Source organism: Echeneis naucrates, chromosome 14 (genome assembly GCF_900963305.1).
Source record: "Echeneis naucrates chromosome 14, fEcheNa1.1, whole genome shotgun sequence".
Taxonomy (NCBI): Eukaryota; Metazoa; Chordata; class Actinopteri; order Carangiformes; family Echeneidae; genus Echeneis; species Echeneis naucrates.
Window position 1 is genome coordinate 17,342,262 of NC_042524.1, and position 20,544 is coordinate 17,362,805.

Sequence of the window (20,544 nt, forward strand, 5' to 3'; positions counted from 1 at the left end):
ATGACTGATAAATGACTTTCATACCCTGAGATGGATTGCCTTTTTATCTGCTGCCACCTACTGGTGAGAGATGGGTCTGCGGGCAGGTCCTGCAGTGAATTACAGAGACATAATCTGATTACGACTGGGTGGAACTCACCATGGTCAGAAATTTAACCTCTTATGGTTGTATAGTTTCAGAGGAGCCTTTTCACAGTAGACATTTTTGACTTGTCACCAGGAGAAGCATGGGTGTCACTAATAGCACCAAGGATGGCTCTGCTGTGTTCAAGTGCCTTAGTAAAACACGACAGTCAATCATCAAGAGCAATCAGGACCCTTAGACTGAAGCAGTTCAATGTAGCCATTATACAGTGCACTGTCAGTCACTGCTTTTACTAAATGTCAGAATGTCTGTTGAGAAAATTACCTATTTCGCATCCTTCAAGTAAACTCAGCAGGTTATCCAGCATCTCAGGTCGAGTCAAAAATATAATTCATGTCTTGACATATTCACTTCCAACGAACAGGCTCTCAATGTCTGACAATTATAACATCAGATCACCTGGGTCCTTCTGCTAAACTAATGGAGATGATTGGCTACTACAGTAAAGTTTTTTTCAATATGAATAAATTTATCTGCTATATATTTCATTTGGCCTATATGAAATGTAAAAAAAAGGTAAAAGGCAAAATAAATAAATAAATAAATAATCCATTCCTAAAACCCAAGCTTATATCTCCAAATTGGACATTTGGGCTGACCGGATTTTCTGTGAGGGTGATATGATTAGTTGCATACCAAAATAAATTCTCTGTAATTGTTTCTTATCTCAATAAAGTTCAGTTGAAGTACTTTTACGTCTGTGTGAAGATTATTCCATGAGATAAAGTAAAATAGCACCTTTCTAGGTTGAAGGTATTGTTTTCAAAGGAAAATGTGCTATTACAGGTTGGGTGTCATTACTGATAGGTCTGAGCAGTAAAGCTGCAGCAGTTAAACTGACTGTCACTCTGTCAACAAAAACACAGTGCAAACAAAAAAAAGATGTTACACTTTTCTCATGTAAAGTGGCCCGAAGCTAACCCTAAACCACAAATACCATTTAGGTCATCAGATTATGACTTGTGTGTATGAGCTTGACTGTCTGGATTGTAGGTGGGGGAAACCAGCAAGAAAAAAAAAAGCGTAGTTAGAGGAGATGTACTTGCTCATTCTCACATCCTGTTGTTAGTCACTAAAGTCATCAGGACATTAAATGAACCCCCTTGTTTCTGGGAAGTGTAGGAAAGCATGTGTGAATGAAAGGTTTAAATCAAATAACCCTGCGATTCAGTGCTGTTGCCAATTTTGTTTTTTGTTTTTTGTTTTTTGTAGAATTCAGCTTATTTGGGGCTGTAATGTTCAATTTTCCATCAGTTCTTTCCTTTAAGCTTTACTTCCTGACACGAAGTTCTAGCCTAGTCGGAGCTCAACTTTTAAAATAAAAATATAACACATCTACATGCATCAGAATGAAATCCAAAGGGGGACAGGCTTGGTCCTTTAAACATAAGATAAGCGTTGAACAAAAGGAGGTTTCTGCGGGACTCTCACCTCCTCAGCAGTGTAGTAGTGACGATATAAAAGTAAAGAATGCTTTAAAGGACTTGGCATTGCATGGTTTGGATGCGACAGCTGAGTGACCCAGTAGCATCCGTCCTGAGCAGCGGGGCTCCAGGCTGAGCCGGTAGTGCCGGGGACCGACACTAGAGGCCGGTCCTCCGCCCGCCGCCTCTTGCTTTGGTTAGCTGGATGTTAGCTCGAGCTCTCCGCGCCGCCGTAGCGCCTGTTACCGGTGATGGCTCTTCCATGAGGGGGGGGAGCGGGGCTGTGTTTTGTGGTTAAACGCCTAGTAAAGTTCCGTGGCCATGGCCGGGGTTTTTGACATCGATTTGGATCAACCGGATGAGAATGTCTCTGACGACGAACTTGAGGACGGGGTGAGTTCCCGGTATCGTTCGGGCTAATCCCGCCGCCGTTAGCTAGTTAGCATCTAGTCGCTCCGAGGCCTGCGCTCCTAGCAGCGGGGCTCAGGGGTCTATTATCGGACACGTCCTCGCCCGCCCCTTTCCCGCGTGATCCAGCAGTCACCAATTTCACCGTCATTTTATCGTTTTTAATATCTATCGGGTTCTGTTGAATTTAACATGATAACTCGGCACAAGATAAATACCACAGTCTGCATCCGCAGGCGGACAGGTGACCCCCCCCCCCCACTGAGGTTACCCTGAGCTCCTCTGAGGTGCATGTCCTGATAACTTGTCAAATGTTGGCTGGTCAAGCTGCAAAGACAAAGCCCAGCATGTCGGTCACCGGCTCAGGGGGGAAAAGAGGACAGCCAGGCCGACGGCAGCCGCATACGTACTGCTTGTCCGATAATGGAGTCATGGACCTTTTCGGCATAAACGCTGTGAGGGTGGACGTTACCGAGCCGGTAACACCGGCGCGGACACCGTTAACACAGCGCGGAGAAATGGACTGCAGTCCAGCTCACCGTCGGGCTGTAACGTTAGCTAGCGGGCTGTAGCTGAGGGGACACCGTTAGCTTCCCAACACTAAACTGAAGTGAAGTGAGTAGTTGAGGTCAGCTCCGGGCATCACACACAACCTCAGTCATTGGTTTATTAACTATTAGTTCCAAACATGGGCGTATTTTGAATATTCCCACAAAGTTGGTGTTAAAGTGAAAGTGTTATATTTAGCTCGATGATGACGTCCGGCCGGCCCAAGCAGCTCGCTTTAAGCTAACTGAATGCAAAGATGAACGCAAAGGAAACATCTCTAACTGGCTCCCTGTCCATGCTAAGGTCCTCTGTCCTGTTGTCCTCTCGTTTTCAGGGCCAGCTCAATGAATACATGGACCAGTGCAGCAGCTTTGAATTGTGAGTACATTGAGAGCACTGCTGTGATTCTCTGAGGGGTTACCATGCCAACCACTTTTATGGGATGACTGGAAATTATTAATCAGGACTTTTAAATAACTTGTAGTGCTTTGATGGTAGAGCCAACAAGTTTGGGCAATTAATCAGATTGAAATCATTTTAATGATCTGTTTATTGTGGGAGTCATTTGAAATGTCTGAACAAGCCTGTTTCTGCTCTCTAAGGAAACAGAGGCTTCCTCTGAATGGAGCTGCAAATAAATGTGTTTGGGTTTTGTATTGTTAATGAGACATAAAAAGGGACATCTGAGCACTTCACACTACAATGGGAATTGGTTAATAAAGAAAATCCTTTGCAGAAAATTTGATTTTGAAAATTGTTGGTGTATGCAGATCAGTCTGGTGGCATTTATGAAAGTGTGCTGTACATTCATGTAGTTATAGTGTACGCTCAGAGAAGATATCCTGTTAGAGAGCATACAGCCTCCAGATCAGCTTCAATACTCCTGCCATAATCTGGAGAGCTCTCCTGGATGGATGAACACCACTCTACCAAAAGCCACTCCCTCATGTTGCACTTTGTTGTTTGGTGGTTGAAGGTTCTGTCTAACTCAGAGCTGAGGTCACCCATAGGTGTTCAGTTGCATTGAAATCTGGTGACTGTGAAAACCATAGTAAAGGATTCACGTCATCCACTAACCCTTCATTTCACCTGAGGTACATTTGTTATTTTTCTCCGCTGATTTACTCATGTTGGTCCTTTAATTTGTCACCCTCCCACGTGTACTCAGTAATTACTGACATTATCTTGGAAAGAAATAGTCTCTTAAGGCAGAATGTAATTAAATTGGACCTCCCCACTTTAATTTATTTGATCTATTTGAGGGGCATTTTAAAGAAAAGATTTAGGAGCCACTTAAGCAGCGTGCACTCGTCTCAGTTAGCCAGCTGTTTGCTCCCAACTACAAAATTGTTGTGCCAGCATCAGCCTCAGATGTACCATTACCCTTGTTTGTGTTTAGGCACTCATCGGTAGTGCTCCTCTGTGTCATGGAAACTGTAAACAAAATGCTGAGTGAATGTTTTGAACATGCTTTTTTGTTTATTTTCTTTATTCTTTGTTTTGCCAGTAACATGGATGACTGTGAGAAGTTTGAAATTTCAGAGAACAGCGTGAACAAGGGAACAGAGCAGATCAGGCCTGAATGCTTTGAGCTGCTGAAAGTTTTGGGGAAAGGAGGCTATGGAAAGGTGAGACACGTGATTCATGGACGTTGAAATGTACTATGAATTGACCATTCAACTACAACTTGTCCTCAGATACCCAGAGCTGGTTTGCAATAATCAGTGTACATGGCCCCTACACACCGCAATTTACAAAAATGAAAATGTATTTATTGAGCATGGGAAACAGGATTTACGTAGGGGACGACAAAGCAGGAATATTTTTTTGTTATCCAGGTTAGAGGAAATTGAGTTCTGCACATTTGAAATATCATGTTCATTGTTCTGGCTGTTTATCAATAACCAAATTAATGTTTTAGCTCATTATCCTACTGTAGGATGAACCTCTGGCCAACCATTATTTTTTCTTCTTACTGCCGCCCCCTTACCCTTCCTGCAGTATAGTCTCACTGAGTATAGTCCTTACATTAAACTGCATCCATTGCTGCAGTTTAATGTAAGGTTTTCTCGATCCATATTTCATGTCATTCATATGTTATGTTATATTTTTGGTTATGGTTATAAACAATTTTTTTGAGCTGGGGGCGGTTGGATAGTGCCCTTTTAACTTGGTATCCCATAGTACTGTGGACTAGACCTAAATGTCAATTATAATTAATTGGAAAAACTTCTGATCGGTAGTATACAAGAGGAAATCAGTATTGATTTCATGTTTTTCAGGTTAATTTGCGTTATTTTTGTTTTCGCCACTCTGGAAATTTTCAGACATTCTTTTTTCTAAACGTGACGATGCACATCAGTTATTATGGAAACATTTTCCATTTAACAAGAAGCATAACTTTCTTTTCTTCAAGTGGTTTTGTGTGTGACTAAGATGTCATTTTCTGTAACTTGGGAATTTCTCAAAGTAATTACATTTTTTGAAAGACACATCTATTTTGGTTTAATTTTGTGTGGTTTTAGTATATATATTGGCATAGGTTTGAAGTTTTTTGGCCTTAAAACTAAGAGCAAGTAGTCTTTCAAGATTCATGTGGGTATACAAGCATTCAAAACACAGACTTTGGCTCATGTAAAATTAGAGCAGTGCCTGGTCACACGGCAGTAAGAATAACAGAAGAATCACAATGGTCTTTAAATACAACAACTGTTAATTTATTTCCTTTGTCAAATAAATACATGAAATGCAGCTTCCAAACTTCCAAACTGTAAGCATTAAAAGGACATTTTCAATTGTTCTAAAGAGTAAGTGTAATTTTTGAAGGTGACACACGAAAGATTATACCCAAAGCACTGGTGACACTCAAGTATCTGTTGGTCTGAAAAGCTCTTAGAAAGCAGATGTTAGAGCTTTCTCAAAAAAGAAAAAGTAATTAAAATGCCTTAAATTTAGTTTCCAGTTTGGATGTGGGTTGTCATGGGATGATACCCAGCCACAAACTAAATGTAGGACAGTAGAGGTACTGAGCTGAGTATAAAGTCAGCACCATCAGACCTCGAGCAAACACTGTCTGTACTTTTAGATACGGTGCTTAATTCATTATGAGATCATTTTCATAATGGACAAGTGTTCATTTTACCAAGCACTTAAATGAAATGAAGATCATTTTTTATTAGCACCATTTAGTCATCTGTCTTGCATATGCCTAAAACCAGGTCACATACAAGACATTATCACATATCATATATCATATTGTTAAATACAGATGGGGACTATGGCAGAGTATTTTGTAAAGTAAAAACATTCTAAGCCTTGCATACTTTCACGCTTTGGCCTTGTATGACTCAATTGGATTATCTTCTTTTTCATATTAAAACCTTGACGAACTGTTCCTAAGTCTGTAAATTAGTTTGATGTGATGTAAATTTTTGCAGGTGTTTCAAGTACGGAAAGTATCAGGGGCCACCTCTGGAAAGATATTTGCTATGAAAGTTTTGAAGAAGGTGAGTCAATCTCCTTCCTAGGTTTAGCTGAACGATTTACTGTTGCACTAGTGTAAATATAGAGCGTTTGTCCATTATGCTAGGTAAAGGTGAGACTAACTGCCCCCTAGTGTACACTAGAAGTAGTACAGAAGCAGCATCAGAATGATCTAATCCACATGGAAAGAAATACAAGTAGCGTACATCTATAGAGTATTAGCCCTTTAAATACTCAGTTGATTCACAATTCTTGCAGCTTAACTGTACATAGTGTTTCATGTACTCTGTATGTCATCATGTGTCTTTTATGGTGACATACGGGTGAATTCAGCTCTCCAGCCAGATGCCAAGCGCAGACCACCCAAAATAATGGCAGCAGGCTTTTTCCCATGAAACCTCAGAGCTACCGCTCCTGTTCAGCTTGGCCTCCTCTCCACAGCTGACACAGAGCTAATGTGTGTCTTGCTTGAAAAACCAGCTCATATTCCCCGAAGCTTGAGGTTTAACTTAATGACTGTGTTTATTGGCTTAATGAGACTTTACTGTAGCTACCATCCCGGCGTCCGGATTCCTGCAGCTGATGTTGACACCCACTAATCGGGATAAAGTTATTGCCTAAATATTTTCACACCTTGACTTTCTGTGCCTTTTTTGTCCCCTTGTCAAGGCCATGATTGTGCGTAATGCAAAGGACACAGCACACACCAAAGCTGAGAGGAACATTCTGGAGGAGGTGAAGCATCCTTTTATCGTGGACCTCATCTATGCCTTCCAGACAGGGGGAAAGTTGTACCTCATTCTGGAGTATCTGAGTGGTGAGCATAGTGATGTCTGATCAGACACACAGTACATGTCACAGTACACACTCTTTGTTTAATGACTTTGTTAGTGAATGAAGGTTGTCGGGTGTGCATTTCTAGTTGGAATACAATTCACTGAAAGATTTTGTGTGTGCTTGCTGCAGGAGGGGAGCTGTTTATGCAACTGGAAAGAGAAGGCATCTTCATGGAGGACACAGCATGGTAAGTGCATTCAGTGAACATGATGTAGTGGCTCATGGAGGTGGTTTGACCCCTGCTCCTCCTGCAGTTGAAACATATATTAGTGACAATTGCTCTTGATATTTTAAGGAGAGCCATGTGTAGGTGTTTAGTACTATTGATGTGCACTTAGATAAAAGCAGTGTATAAATGCTATCTGCTCCATACAATCCATCTTAAAAATTATTATTCACAGGGCTGTAGGGTTTCGCTTGACATTTCTGTGAGTAATGTTGTCTTCAGAGTGTTTCAGGATTTTCTGCTTGAACAAATTCATTTGAAATGTATTTAAATTTTGCATTGGCTGTTCCACTCACGCCACCTATGTTTGTGTACATGTTTTAACAAACTATTCCCATACGACTACAGCATGGTGAGCTTAATAATCAGCCAATACTCCAAGATAACTCTTTGGTGTGTTGACTGGTGATGCACAGCAGAGTCAATAATGCCAGATTTTGCCTGGGCATCAATGTGATCTATTGTCTATTGCTAACAAACAAGCAAACACTTCAAAGTAGGCAGACACCAGTGACTTGGCTTCTTACATGAGGACACTGACATATTTTAAATGCGGTCTTCATGTGCAAACAGCTGCCCGAGGGCACAGATGTTGGGTAATGAATTCAGCTCTGTGAAAACAGGCAGAGGGCCTATGTCATAACGGTTCCTCAAGCAGCATGATAGTGAAGAGAACCAGGGTCAGACACTTGCTGCAGATGTTGTTTTATAAACAGCTCATAGATGAAAATGGAGATAAAACAGACCAAGCTGTTGAATAAATAAAAGTGTGTAATTCCTTGAACAACCTAAATGACATTGAGATTGCCATGTCTGTGGATAACTGAGGAGCAGTGATTAATATAGAGTTATGTTGCATAATTTATGGATTTACATTGAAAAGCATTCGCATGAGCAGACTTGCTTGTTTCTTCTGGCAGTTTCTATCTGGCTGAGATCTCAATGGCACTTGGTCACCTACACCAGAAGGGCATCATTTATAGAGACCTGAAGCCTGAGAACATCATGCTCAATAACAACGGTACATAAACCTGAAATGTTGTTGCAACCAGATACATGTTCTTCTCACATATTAATTTTTATCCCCTCTATGAATGCTTTGTCTGGGTGAACTGAAATTTATTCTATTATTTGTTTTTAATTTAGTTTCTCTCATTCTCTTTCTTTGATTTTGTTTCTTTCTAGGGCATGTGAAGTTGACAGACTTTGGTCTATGTAAGGAGTCTATCCACGATGGGACGGTCACCCACACCTTCTGTGGCACTATTGAATACATGTAAGTCAAATGGTGGTCATGGTCATCTTTTTTTCTCCAAGTCATCTTTGGAGATTAATACAGACAAATATTCTGGCTGTTTCCACACTGATACTATTTTAAAACAAATTTTTTTTCTGAGCCCTATAAAAACATTTTCCACCGAAAGAGTCTGTTGAATGATTCTGTTTTAGTTTGAAAACTTAGAACTGTTTTGTTGTAGTCTAAATTACCAAAAACCGGCACCTTTGGAAACAATAATGTGTCCGCTCAAGGTGGCTCCTTGATTGGGTCCTGTCATCAACCATCAATGGTGGATGGAACATGATTAACAGACATGCTACTGCATGCAGACAACAGCTACTGTCCTTGTTGTCTTTGTGAGTAGTTGCTGTAGAGTTAAATTCTGTATTTTAACACTTTAACTTGATTGTTCCTTGTAGTAGTATGTAGTATGATTAATCACGTGCACAAAAGACAATCTGCATCCTGTTTACACCAGCCAGTACATGCTCAGTCAACATGAATAGTCATGGATGTGTGCATTTTCAGGTGCAGTAATATTGATGGAAAAAAATGACTGATACAGAGATAAAATGGTTGTGAGCATGGAGGTGTTGAAAATGAAATTCTAGTAGTATTGATGTAGCTTCATACTTGAAAGAGTCCAATGCATCTGTGACTCTCTCTTTTCCCTCAGGGCTCCAGAGATCCTAATGAGGAGTGGACACAATCGGGCAGTGGACTGGTGGAGTCTGGGAGCTCTCATGTATGACATGCTAACAGGCGCAGTAAGTCCACACAACTTGATCTCAATTTTAAAACAAGCTTATTTATTTCGGCACTGTGGACCTCAAAATACTGAATGAAATAGGAAGCATTTGCATTTGATTTTTCTGACATGATCCTCTTTCATAGCCTCCATTCACTGGTGAAAACCGAAAGAAAACAATTGACAAAATCTTGAAATGCAAACTCAGCCTTCCACCTTACCTCACGCAAGAAGCCAGAGACCTCCTGAAAAAGGTGAGCTGGGAAAAAATCCTCCCATATGCTCCATGTTTCATTGGCTGCGTTGTCTCCGCTGGAAGATTGGGAGCTGCAGAGGACTCAGTCTTCTTCATTTATCTTTCAGCTGCTGAAACGGAATGCCTCATTGCGACTTGGGGCTGGACCTGGAGATGCTGCTGAGGTCCAGGTAAACACATTCACTGAAAGGGTGTGCATGTAGTTTGTTGAAATTGGATTGAATGGATTTCCTCAGAAAATGAAAATCCTTCTTTGAAAACCTAGTGGTAGTCAATAAATATTAAGACATGCTGTCATTTCTCCAAGGCCCACCCATTTTTCCGCCATATAAATTGGGATGACCTCCTTGCTCGTAAAGTAGAGCCTCCATTTAAACCTTTCCTGGTGAGTTTCTTTTATGCAACAAAGTTATCTGTGCTTTGTTCCCGCAAGATGATTAACTGACCTCCTTCTTTCGGCAGCAATCGGCTGACGACGTTAGCCAGTTTGACTCAAAGTTTACCAGCCAGACTCCAGTGGACAGCCCCGACGATTCTACGCTCAGCGAAAGTGCCAATCAAGTCTTCCTGGTGGGTAACTAGTTCTGTGCCTCCCAGAAAGCAGTTTAACTGCTGCTCTTTTGTCTCAACTTTGGGTGTACAGTTTTCAGAGATTTTCATATCTGCATAAAAAGTTGTTAAAATCCCAGACCAACTGTCCAGACACTCAGTTAATGCATGATGCAAAGGGCTAAAATAGATTCTATTAGTAAATGTGACTTTAAAGAGCAAGCCAGGAAAAGTATTTTGAAAGCTGTAATATTTGCAATTATTATATTAATTTGTTTTCCAACTCACTTAGCACTTTCATTAGAACCCCATTGTGAATAATACTCAATAATTTTAGTGTTAGACTAACGTCCTAGAGCAGCAATAATAGCGATGAGGGACAAGAACACCAGTGTGACATCCTGTGCAGTTTGTCCTTTGTCTGCAAACAAACATACAAACAGAGGCACGCTCTGGACATGTTTTTTTTTTTTTTATTTCCTTTTCAACATGTAGGTCTTACGAGAATCAGTTAATTTATCCCATCTGGTTTAGTCCTGTTGGTTTTCCTGGAAGCTTCACTCACTGTTTCACCACATTGCATGATATGGTTTACTCAGCGTTTCATTGCTCATCATCAGCTGTGGGTTGTTTTCGGAAAGATTGTCTTTGAGGAGGTGGACTCACATCTCTCTTTGTTTTTGTCCTCCACCCGTCCCCCAGGGTTTCACATATGTAGCCCCATCTGTTCTTGAAAACGTCAAAGAGAAGTTCTCTTTCGAGCCTAAAGTCCGCTCACCGCGGAAGTTCCCAGGGAGCCCAAGAACACCTGTGAGGTAATAACAAGTTGTTTTTGTCTCTAGTTCCATTGATTTTTTCATATGGTCCTTTGCAAATTTCTACCACAAGAAGTTTCCCCACATCAATGACTCATTTTTCTGACCTTGTAAATGTAGCCAGTTTGGCCTAAATAAATCTATTGTTAGTGTAAATAAAGGTTACTTTCCAACACCGCAACAAGGAACCTCAGAGGGCTTGAAATTAACTCATCATCTCATTTATCAGGGATCATAAGTAGGGCTTTGGTTTGGAAACTGAGTTGAGTTGAAAGTGATTGGCCTTTTACTCCCTCTGTGACGTTACACATAGGAGCTGATGTATCACAAACGACAGCTCAGGAGAGTAATGATAGTTTCTTAAATATCCTTTCACAACAGTCCAGTAAAGTTTGCAGGAGGGGACTGTTGGCCCCGAGGACCCACACTGATCGGAAGCCCATCTCTGCTCCCTCCTGGTGGTTCTGGAGAACAACCTATGGATTTGTCAACAGTGGAGCAAATGGACACAAGCAGCAGCATCAGCACATGCGAGGCCTCTGCTCCACTTCCCATCAAGCACCCCTCAGGCATCAATGCAGGCCCCTACAAAAAGCAGGCCTACCCCAAGAACTCCAAGCGTCCTGAACATCTTCGAATGAATCTATGACACTCAGCGTGCCTACGAACATTAGGACTCTTCCAATCTCCCCCCCCTGTTTTTCTTTTTTTTTTTTTTTTCAAAGAGACTCTTAGAAATTTTTTAAAATTGACTGACACTGTCAACGCTGATCACCAGCTCTTCCAGCAGCGCCTTCCCTTCTTAGCCTCCTAAATACTCTAGACTCAGCCTGGCCTCCCCAGCCAAACACTGATAATCAGCCACTAACCACAACAGAGTGGATAGAAAGTAAGGACACTGTTAATATGGCAGGTTATGATGACATGGATCTTAAGTTTGACCTAAGCATTCAATTGAAAAACTAACTGAAATTGTTCAGGAAATAGAAATTAACCTGGTTGTGCAGGTTTTCACACACGCTTATAATTGGGATGTGCTGTGCTCTGACTTGAATGAATCACTTTCAAACTCATGTTTAATAGTTAGTCCACACCTGCCATCAATTAAAGTGACTATTTTCAACCTAAATAAAGTTCAGCTGCTTGACATCATGTCACCAAAGAGCTTCTGAGGCATAAACAGGATCTTATTGGGGAAAAACTATGCCATGACAATAACACCAAGAACAGGACACCCCTTTTAAAATGGATGAAAAAATAAAACTGGTCAGGAAGGCTGCCAAGAGGAGTTCCAGGAATTTCTGGCAAGGGCAGGTTTCGCTCTACATGTGACAACAATCTCCATCCACATGTCTGGATGGTGGGGTGGGCTGGACCAGACAGAAGCCCTTTCTCATGCAAAAGAAAACTTCCAAGCCTGGCTAGATTTTGAAAAGGAATATATCCAGTCTAAAGAAGCCAAATGAAAAACCTTGCTTGTCTGGCCAAGGCTGAACTTTTTAGCCATACTTCTAAAAGGTGTTTCATGCAAAAGCAACACAACATGCCCCAGTGAAACATGGTGGCGACAGCATTGTGCTGTGAGGCTGTTCTTCTTCAGCCAGAAGTTAGCCTTCATTCAGCCTGAAGGTGGTAATAATTGTCAATTTTGGCAAAACCTGAAAGGTTAGAAAGCTGAAAATGAACCTTTGAGCATGAGCAAAAACAAAAGTCCACATCTAAACTGACAAAGGAATAGCTTCAAAAATAAAGTTGAGAATTGGCTACACTTGAATCCAGGAGTATCCTGGAGGAGGCTCAGCACGGGTTTGATGGATCTAGAACATTTTTGCAAAGCTGAAGGACTCCTATCCAAAAAGGCTGACCACTGTGAAATTAAAAGGTACGGCAAAAGAGTATTAGCTCCATGATGTGCACACACATACACCAAGATAATTTTTTTCCCCCATAAAATGGTTTTTCGCTTGGATTTTACAGGTTGTAGGTCACATTGTATAGGACCAGTGTTTAGAATTTCATGACACCTAGTGACAAGGTTGCAGATCACAATCAACTGAATCACCTTCCATTTCCAATTTTGTTGCACATTCCATGGTGGCCTTCGGGTAAGAACCAGTGTAAGGCTTGTCTGTTTTGAGCTACAGTAGAAATGTGGTGTAGGACAGCATGCACTCGTTCCTATTTAAATATGAACGGCCTAAGCCAACAAAAACACAATTCTTAGTTTCAGATGATACTACATTTAAAAAATGCCTTTAAAGGCAGATATCCTCTGTAGATGTGTGATCAGTCTGAGTGATGGTGTGATAGAGCTGCATCTTGGAGAGTGAAATTAGATTTACTGGTGCTCTTTTCCTCAAGTCTGGACAACTGTTACTTTGATTGTTCACAACTAGTTGCCACCATCTCAGTAAGAGAGTTAAAACAGAAATAAAATCCTCCTGGTTGCACAAGGCTTTTATTTCTCCCTCAACATGCCACGCCGCTTTTCGTTGACCACCTTGTGATACGAACTTGGAGGTTATGCTGTCAAGTCGGTAGAATAAATTGGATCACAGCTCCACAATGAACACAGCTTTCATTTATGTTTGAGATAACACTCACATTGCCTTTGTCACTGGACACACGGGGTGCAACTTACTGAAAAGCAGCTGTAAAAAGCTACAAGTGAAAATAATTCAGATGAAAGATGAATGGCTCCCACTGCAATCAATTCCAAATGCTGGCAATGCTTTCATGGCCAACTGGAATGCTCTCTGTCCAGAAGCACCGTTTAGTGTCTTGCGTTGAATGTAAACAGACTTTAAATGCCTTTTTTGTGTTTGACTTAAATCTCCTTCGCTTTGTTCCAATGATCCCAGCAGCATTATTTTTACCTTCTGTATTCATGCAGCCTCATTACCGCAAACATGTCACCCTAATATAGACTCAGCCAAATTGACATCACTGCCTTTCACTGATTCAAGCTGTGTTCATGTCAGATGTGCTTTGTGTGTGCTTGTTGTGTATTGACAGTAATAGGGCTCTTGGTGTTTGGGTGATACACTGGGACCTGTGAGTGATTTGTCCATTCAAAAGTATTTTGATTGAGATGTTAGACATGTCTGAACGCTATGAAGCCGTGGTATGAGCGTCTGAAGTCAAGCCATTCATGACTAACGCCACTGATGCAGATTCCCGTGCTAATTGAAAATTGAATGCATGAAAACCAGCTTGTTGTTATGGCTCCATGATGCTTCATGTTATCCAAATACTGGGTGTTTTGAATTGACCAAAAGGATTGTTTCAAGGAACCAAATGATTTGTTGAAGTGTCACTCTGTTTTTCTTTAAGAACTATAAGGCTTAAAAGTTTAATGTATTAAAGTTACGTTGCAGATGTTTTACATAGGTTAAGCTTGTGTAAAGGCTGCAGGATCAAGGCTTTACTATTGATCAGCCAGGCTGAAATTATTCAAAATTTTCATCTACCATTCCTGTAAGTCTGTTAAGGAGCAGTCACTCCCTTAGTTACTTTATTTATTTAAAGCGCCATTGTTTCCATTGCTTTGTTCACACTATGCAATGGATGTATTTATTATGTAATATGTAGAAAAGCAGCAGAATATGTGATCTTGTCTCGAGCGATCTGAAGACTTATTTTGTCATAATTATGGAACAGATGTAGAATATGATTTTATTTCCACAGAACATGTCTCACACAACCTCAAATGCAGCTTTTATCTTTTTTTTTTTATTGCAAAATGATAATGGTGACCGAAATTTCTAACAGTATTTATTGTGTAGAAGAGTATCATATTCAAGGGTGTTTAGTGTTTTGTTTTGTTTTTTTTTTTACATTTTGATATCTTAAACTTTCCTCACTGAAAACTTGAACTTCTTTTTGTCTTTTTGCAGTGCTTAAAGCAAGAGTGGTTAATGGGACAAAAACTGATGCAAAAACCAATGGGAATGGCATTGTGCCTTTGCTGACAGAACAGTGTGTATGTACAGTATGTTATATATTGTAAATGTTTGTAGAAAAGGCCAGGGTTGATCCATGACGCTCACTTCCCGGTAGACCTCATAACATGCATTTTCTTGCTTTACAAAGTTATGATATGATGCAGCATAGTGCTTCTGTTCAGGTATGTTTGAGAAGTATCCTCCAATCTCAGAACAACCATGTTGTTGAGCTTACATCCGATGGGAAACACCATTTTTGAATGAACATTTAAGCATTGAATAACATTTTCTTTGTCACACACAACCTGTTCACTTGTATCATGTACATAATAAAGTCGAAATAAGCAATTAATGGATCTCGTTTGACTTGTTGCAACGGTTAAAATTGCTACATTTTAGCTGTCGAATTTTTAAAACAACTTTGTGCTCTTGATAAGTAAAAATTGTTTAAGGTCTGTGAGGATTATTTTAAGGCTGAGCAGTACAGTGAACAAATTATTCAAGTCACAATTCATCAATGTAATCAATGTAAATTTTTATTCAATTTATGGATCTAAACGGATAAAAACAACACACAGTGAAATTATTATTTTTTTTACACATTATAAAATAGATGTTTCTCTCAGTCTTTGGTTGTTTTGGGGTTTTTTTTGTCCCCTACAAAAATCGAGGCCAAGACACCTCCATAGAAAAATAATTTATGTGGAAATCTTACAAGCCCAGTTGCATCCTTTTTACCACTTATGAAAAAATTGTCATCAAACTTCAAAGCAAGTCACAAAGATTCTTTACCAATTATGATCTTTCTTAAAGCCTTTGCAGTGTGCTAGGCATCAGCCCTCTAGGCTCCCGTTTATTTAAACCCATTCAAGCTGAAAGCAAGCACTCCTGAGCAGAGGGATGCCACTAATATCTCTACACATTCATTGTTACAAACTTAGAAATTTCAAATAGAAAACACTGGGTATGAAAGTTCATGTGTTGTTCAAATGTATGAACAAAAAAAAATCTGCCTAAAATACTTAATATATTTCTCTGATGTCCCCATATTTACAAGCAGAAGAACCGAAGTAGAATAATTTGCTGCCCCATGAGGAAAATTAATATTAAGATTAGAGGTAAATAAAAGCAACACAAGAGGAAACAACAAAAAATAGGAAAAGACTTCAGGGCATGAAAATAATATCGAGTCATCTGTCAGACTGACAAACAGGGATGTGCTGGTAAATAAGCCAGAATCACACCTGCTGTCCGCGCAAGTTGTGTGTCCTTACTGACCTCGGCCCACAATGGGCACAGCCCTTGCCTGATGAATCAAACAGTGTGTACAACATTACTTCTCAGTGGGGTTTGACAGCCATAGAAAATCACATTAAATAAAAGCAAATACCACTGACCCATCCTCCAGCTCTGCCCACCTGTACCTCATCATTCAATAAATCTGCAGGTGTGGCGATGTGGCTCCGTCCCTCCATTTGTAGACTTTCTCTGTTATCACAGTACGGCAGAGAGGGCAGCTCTTCTCCCGGTTAAACCACAGGGCAATGCATTCGTCACAGAATATGTGCTGCACGAGAGAGAAACAACATACTGTCAGGATGTCTGGCACTTACTGTGCAGGAGAAGAAAGTGTTCATCTGATTCAGGAAAACAGGACGGATCAGGTGAATGTAATTTGTAAATGAAAAATAAGGCTTATTATTACAGGAGCTTATAAAAGAGTAGGAGTTCAAACAAACAGAGATATGCCTAACGGATGCCTGGGGCACTTTACCTGCTTATTGATAACAACACAGCACATTATATAAGCGTACTACTGTTAGAATGATAACAAAGCTGGAAAAATGTAATGGCATGACAGGTTGCAACGTGGTTTTACCTGACAGAGCAGAGCCCGAGGCTCCCTGAACTCTCCCTGACAGATGGAGCAAATGTCTCCAGCCTCGCTGCACTGGCTCCTACTGGCTGCTGTGCCTGTATGCTGAGCAACAAGAACAAAAAAAAATAAATAAATAAACCAAAACTCAACACAGCTTTTTACTAACTGTTAAACAAAGAAGTTGTTTAGCACTCACCTCGCCCTTCAGAAATATCCTCACAGTTTTCAATATAGATGACCACTGTCCATACAATCCTAAAAGCTGGAAGACAGGGAAAAAAGAAACAAAGAGTAAAGAAATGCCTTTTCATCACAAAAAAGATTTATGACTCGAGACTTTCAGTGATCACACCTTCAGTATGAGGTAGAGCAAAGCCAGCAGAACTCCTAGTGCGAGTCCAGGCATACCATCAGCCTCCTGGTTTATGACCAGGTAGCGGAACCACAGTGATACTGGAGCCATGGCCTGGTGCACCTGACCCAACTCCTCAGCCAGCATCAGCCACCTCCCCTGAGAACAGAGAAATACAGTAATGAACGACTTAACCAGCACTGCCAGAACAAAGAATGATATATGTTTCATTTTCTTCATCAACAGTAACAAGAAGAAATCCACTTGTCTGACCTGGGCTTTGTAGGTGACAAGTGAAGATGGCAGCAGCAGAATAAGGCACTTTATCCCCATGAAGAGAAACTTTATTACAAAGTTGGTGATTCCGACTGCCCACAGAACCTCCCAGAAACCTAGAACCTCAATGGTTGGGCTGAGGAAGATGAGGCTGGAAGAAGGATGACATTCAGGTCAAATGGCAGATTAAAGAGCACATGTGGGCAGTATAGAAAACAGAAATATGCCACAGTATACATTTCTCTATACTCTCTGTGCCAGGAAAGAAAAGGGTTTGTATAAATATAGAATCCGCAATTATTTACCTGGAAAAGTCAAGGTAACTCATGATTTGGCCCTTACCAGTGGTAAAGTGTCTCAGTGAGAAAAGTGTAATAAAGCAGAAGGCTGGAAGAGATGAGGAAGAGGAGCAGCCATAAACACTGCAGCTTTGAGTGATTATCCTGAGGACAGACAAATACATGGCTTAGGAATCTAACAGCAAATACCAAATGCCTCTAAAAAAAAACCAAAAATCTCACTCTTCAGTCGTCGACTCACCTGAAGAAAGACTTGAGTTTGAATGCTTTTATTCACATATAAAAAAGTTGTGAAGAGTCCAACCCCAACTGCTAGACCTGATAAAGAGAAACATTATGATGCGCTGACTTCTGTTCACCCTTTCCATGTATGCTCTTTGTACACTGCTTACTCACCAAGAGCATGTTGGATGACCAATTTAGCACACAGTATAACAAGAAAGGGAAGACTTTTTTGGAGCCAGCGTAGCAGACAGCGAAGCTCAGACAAGGATGCGCTGGGTTCTCCTGAGTCCAGATCAGAGTCAGGTGGGTCAAGCTCAGTCTCTGAGTTGGAGTGATGCTGTGCCCGATTATGTCCGTGTGAATGTGAATGGGAGTGGCTGTGGGAGCTGACTCTGGACCTCCTGGATGATGGGCCTCCACTGGACTCCCCAGCAGCGCTAGTCATGGGTACCCGTACCTCATTTCTCTCAGAGTTGGTAGGGGCTGCACCAGGAGCTGGTGTTCTGGTGAGAAGCTCCGGCTGCAGAGTCAGCGATAAACCATTTCCTGCATGGGCTTCCTGTTCACTTGAATTAGGCTGCATTACAGTAGGAGACTCCCTCAGTTTCAGTGCTCTTCTGGAATCACTCCTTTAACACAGAGGAGGTGAAGTCTCAATGTATCCAACGTCAACTGTGATTAAAGTGGTATTGTTTTCATTTGTAAAGACTGTAGATTTAAAAGCCTCAGGCGGTTGAAAATATTCAAACTATGTAGATTTATCTTTTATTATATTTATTTTGCAGTTGTCCTTAGAGACAAACAAACAAAAAGGTTTGTTTGCTAACTTAAACTCGACTAGATTTGGAGACAAATGTGCAGATAAAAAAAAACAACTACAATTCAGTCAGTATATATTCAAGTGTTTCCAAAAGCTAACTGTTGTTAGATTAAATGACCGTCATTGTCAGGGAACAGACATGAAGTAGTGACAGATCGATAACACAGCTGAGCGTCTCTGGACGCCGTTAGCATTAGCAGCTAGCAGATGCTTTCTATCAGCTCACACTCCCGGCAGTAAAAGCCTCAGCCCACCTGTCATTCTGCACCCGGAGTTTCATGGTAAGCTTTTGGTCCCCATTTAATGCAATAGCCAAGTCGCCAAACGAAACAAAAGTAAAACAAAACTAAAAAGAAAACCAAGTTGTTAGCTTTCACGCTAAGCCATTAACTGCTCATTCAGCCATCTTGACGTTGTTTACGACAGCAGGTGACGTCAGAGATTTCTTCTCCGGACGTTGCGCGGCCTCTCAGCGGTGAAGTGCTCAAACCCCGCCCCCCACAGGAACAATGTGAAACTACACCCCTGTCCAGGAAAACAAAAGGACATGTACGGAAAATATACAGCTCAGCTCAGATCCCGGATTCAAACCTCAGCCAGGGCCAAGCCTGGATGAATGCAGAGGGTTGCAGCAGGGCAGGAATCTAGTGTAAAAACCTAAAGCCAAGTCACAGGGGAAACAGGCGGAAACAAAAAACAGCACTGTAATATATTAATTGGACTCGTGCATATATGCATATGTATATTGTTGTTTTCAGTTTGATTTAGCGTTTTTCCCTATATATAATTACATTATACTTACGAATGCCATAGTTAGTACCCTTCATGCCCAACTTCGCACAGGTCCAACTGGAAACACTGCTGTAGGGCCCGTTTGAAAAGAAAACCCATAGTTACAGAAGTACATAAAAACAGCAGTATCTCAGATGGCTTCCGCAGTGAGTCAATCACATGTTAAACACCCAATTTAACAGGACTAATAAACATGTTTATGGTTTGGTATAGAAAAAAAAAAAAATAAACAAAAAAAATAAAACCAGCATGACTAGCTCATTTCCCCCTCTTGTTACAACTGTACAGGGCGAATATCTGTGTAATTCATCATTTAAACGTCATTAAGCCTGACGTTTAGCTGTGACATGGGGCCGTCACTGTCCACTGGCTGTCTGCTCTACCTCTGCTCAGATAATTGGAGCCACTGGCTGTGACCTCCTGGAGGGACAGTTAGACGGTTTTATGGAAATGCCATACAATTAATAGACCATGGGGAAATCTGCTGCTGTTGGGGCAAGTTCAATTCTACTGTCATTTCCTTTATACGTCTGTACTAATTACCTAATGGGTATCCTGTCAGTGCTCACCACACCTGGGTAATTATTTAGTCAATGAGCTAAGTCAATATAAACTACAGGCGAGACAAACCACGTGATACAGAGAGTAATGTGTAATTGGTTTCAAGTTTTTCAATCTTGGGACCAGCTGATGAGGAAGCATCTGAAACTTGTCACACAACTTTGGTGCATTTTATTTTTGATTTTTTTGTTTCTTTTTTTTTTTTTTTTTTTCAAACACAATTAATATTTAAAGTGCTGATTTGGTGGGGAAACTACTTTTTTACTGCCATGAGCAGATTTGACTGGGTGTCTTTTCAATTTACCAATTAATTTGTGTGTTTACTCTCACAAAAAAATTTGTTAGTGTTGTTGCCCCACAACTACAAGGTCACAGGTTCGGTTCCCGGTCCTGGGACCTTTCTGTGTGGGCTTTGCATGTTCTCTCCATGCTTGCGTGGGTTTCCTCCGGGTACTCCGTTTTTCTCCCACTGTCCAAAGACACTTAGGTCTGAGTGTGAGTGGTTGTTGATCTCTGTCTGTCTCTGTGTGTTGGCCCTGTGATGGACTTCCAGATAAGCCTGACAGTTTCAATCACAACTTTGAACCCGCCCAAATCTTCACCTGGCTGGAAACTGGGTAAAACCATGACATAACAGGAACAACATCAATGGTCTACAAAACCTTTTAACTGCATTA

At 40.9% G+C, this 20,544-nt stretch overlaps 2 protein-coding genes across 4 annotated transcripts; one reads left to right on the forward strand and one right to left on the reverse strand.

The window, feature by feature from the left end:
* Window positions 1-1,762: 1,762 nt before the first annotated feature.
* Window positions 1,763-15,009, forward strand: rps6kb1a (ribosomal protein S6 kinase b, polypeptide 1a). Of its 2 annotated transcripts, XM_029519295.1 has the most exons (15): window positions 1,763-1,962; window positions 2,861-2,904; window positions 4,034-4,154; window positions 5,964-6,032; window positions 6,679-6,826; window positions 6,976-7,033; window positions 7,993-8,093; window positions 8,258-8,348; window positions 9,028-9,118; window positions 9,246-9,353; window positions 9,463-9,525; window positions 9,663-9,740; window positions 9,818-9,925; window positions 10,607-10,719; window positions 11,101-15,009. In XM_029519295.1, exons 1-15 carry the CDS (start codon window positions 1,891-1,893, stop codon window positions 11,366-11,368), a joined length of 1,533 nt encoding a protein of 510 aa, XP_029375155.1. In that variant the 5' UTR covers window positions 1,763-1,890; the 3' UTR covers window positions 11,369-15,009. The 2 variants fall into 2 exon arrangements, with proteins under 2 accessions (XP_029375155.1, XP_029375156.1); XM_029519296.1 differs by lacking the exons at window positions 2,861-2,904; window positions 4,034-4,154; window positions 5,964-6,032.
* Window positions 15,010-15,183: 174 nt separating this feature from the next.
* rnft1 (ring finger protein, transmembrane 1) lies at window positions 15,184-18,927 on the reverse strand. 2 transcript variants are annotated; one of them, XM_029519555.1, is made up of 9 exons: window positions 18,769-18,927; window positions 17,866-18,323; window positions 17,711-17,787; window positions 17,513-17,613; window positions 17,168-17,321; window positions 16,895-17,053; window positions 16,739-16,804; window positions 16,543-16,644; window positions 15,184-16,230 (listed from the first exon to the last, which is right to left on the reverse strand). In XM_029519555.1, the coding sequence occupies exons 1-9, from the start codon at window positions 18,792-18,794 to the stop codon at window positions 16,096-16,098; spliced, it is 1,278 nt and encodes a 425-aa protein (XP_029375415.1). In that variant the 5' UTR covers window positions 18,795-18,927; the 3' UTR covers window positions 15,184-16,095. The 2 variants fall into 2 exon arrangements, with proteins under 2 accessions (XP_029375415.1, XP_029375416.1); XM_029519556.1 differs by having other exon boundaries at window positions 17,866-18,366; window positions 18,769-18,845.
* Window positions 18,928-20,544: the final 1,617 nt, after the last annotated feature.

What these genes read in the sequence shown, in the direction of transcription:
- rps6kb1a (XM_029519295.1), top strand. Translation starts at nt 1,891, where the DNA reads ATGGCCGGGGTTTTTGACATCGATTTGGATCAACCGGATGAGAATGTC. An exon ending in CCAGAGACCTCCTGAAAAAG is followed by an intron (nt 9,354 to 9,462) that starts GTGAGCTGGGAA and finishes TTTATCTTTCAG; the next exon opens with CTGCTGAAACGGAATGCCTC. An exon ending in CTCCATTTAAACCTTTCCTG is followed by an intron (nt 9,741 to 9,817) that starts GTGAGTTTCTTT and finishes TTCTTTCGGCAG; the next exon opens with CAATCGGCTGACGACGTTAG.
- rnft1 (XM_029519555.1), bottom strand. Translation starts at nt 18,794, where the DNA reads ATGAAACTCCGGGTGCAGAATGACAG. An exon ending in AAACTCAAGTCTTTCTTCAG is followed by an intron (nt 17,614 to 17,710) that starts GTGAGTCGACGA and finishes GTCTGTCCTCAG; the next exon opens with GATAATCACTCAAAGCTGCA. An exon ending in TGCTCTACCTCATACTGAAG is followed by an intron (nt 16,805 to 16,894) that starts GTGTGATCACTG and finishes CCTGTCTTCCAG; the next exon opens with CTTTTAGGATTGTATGGACA.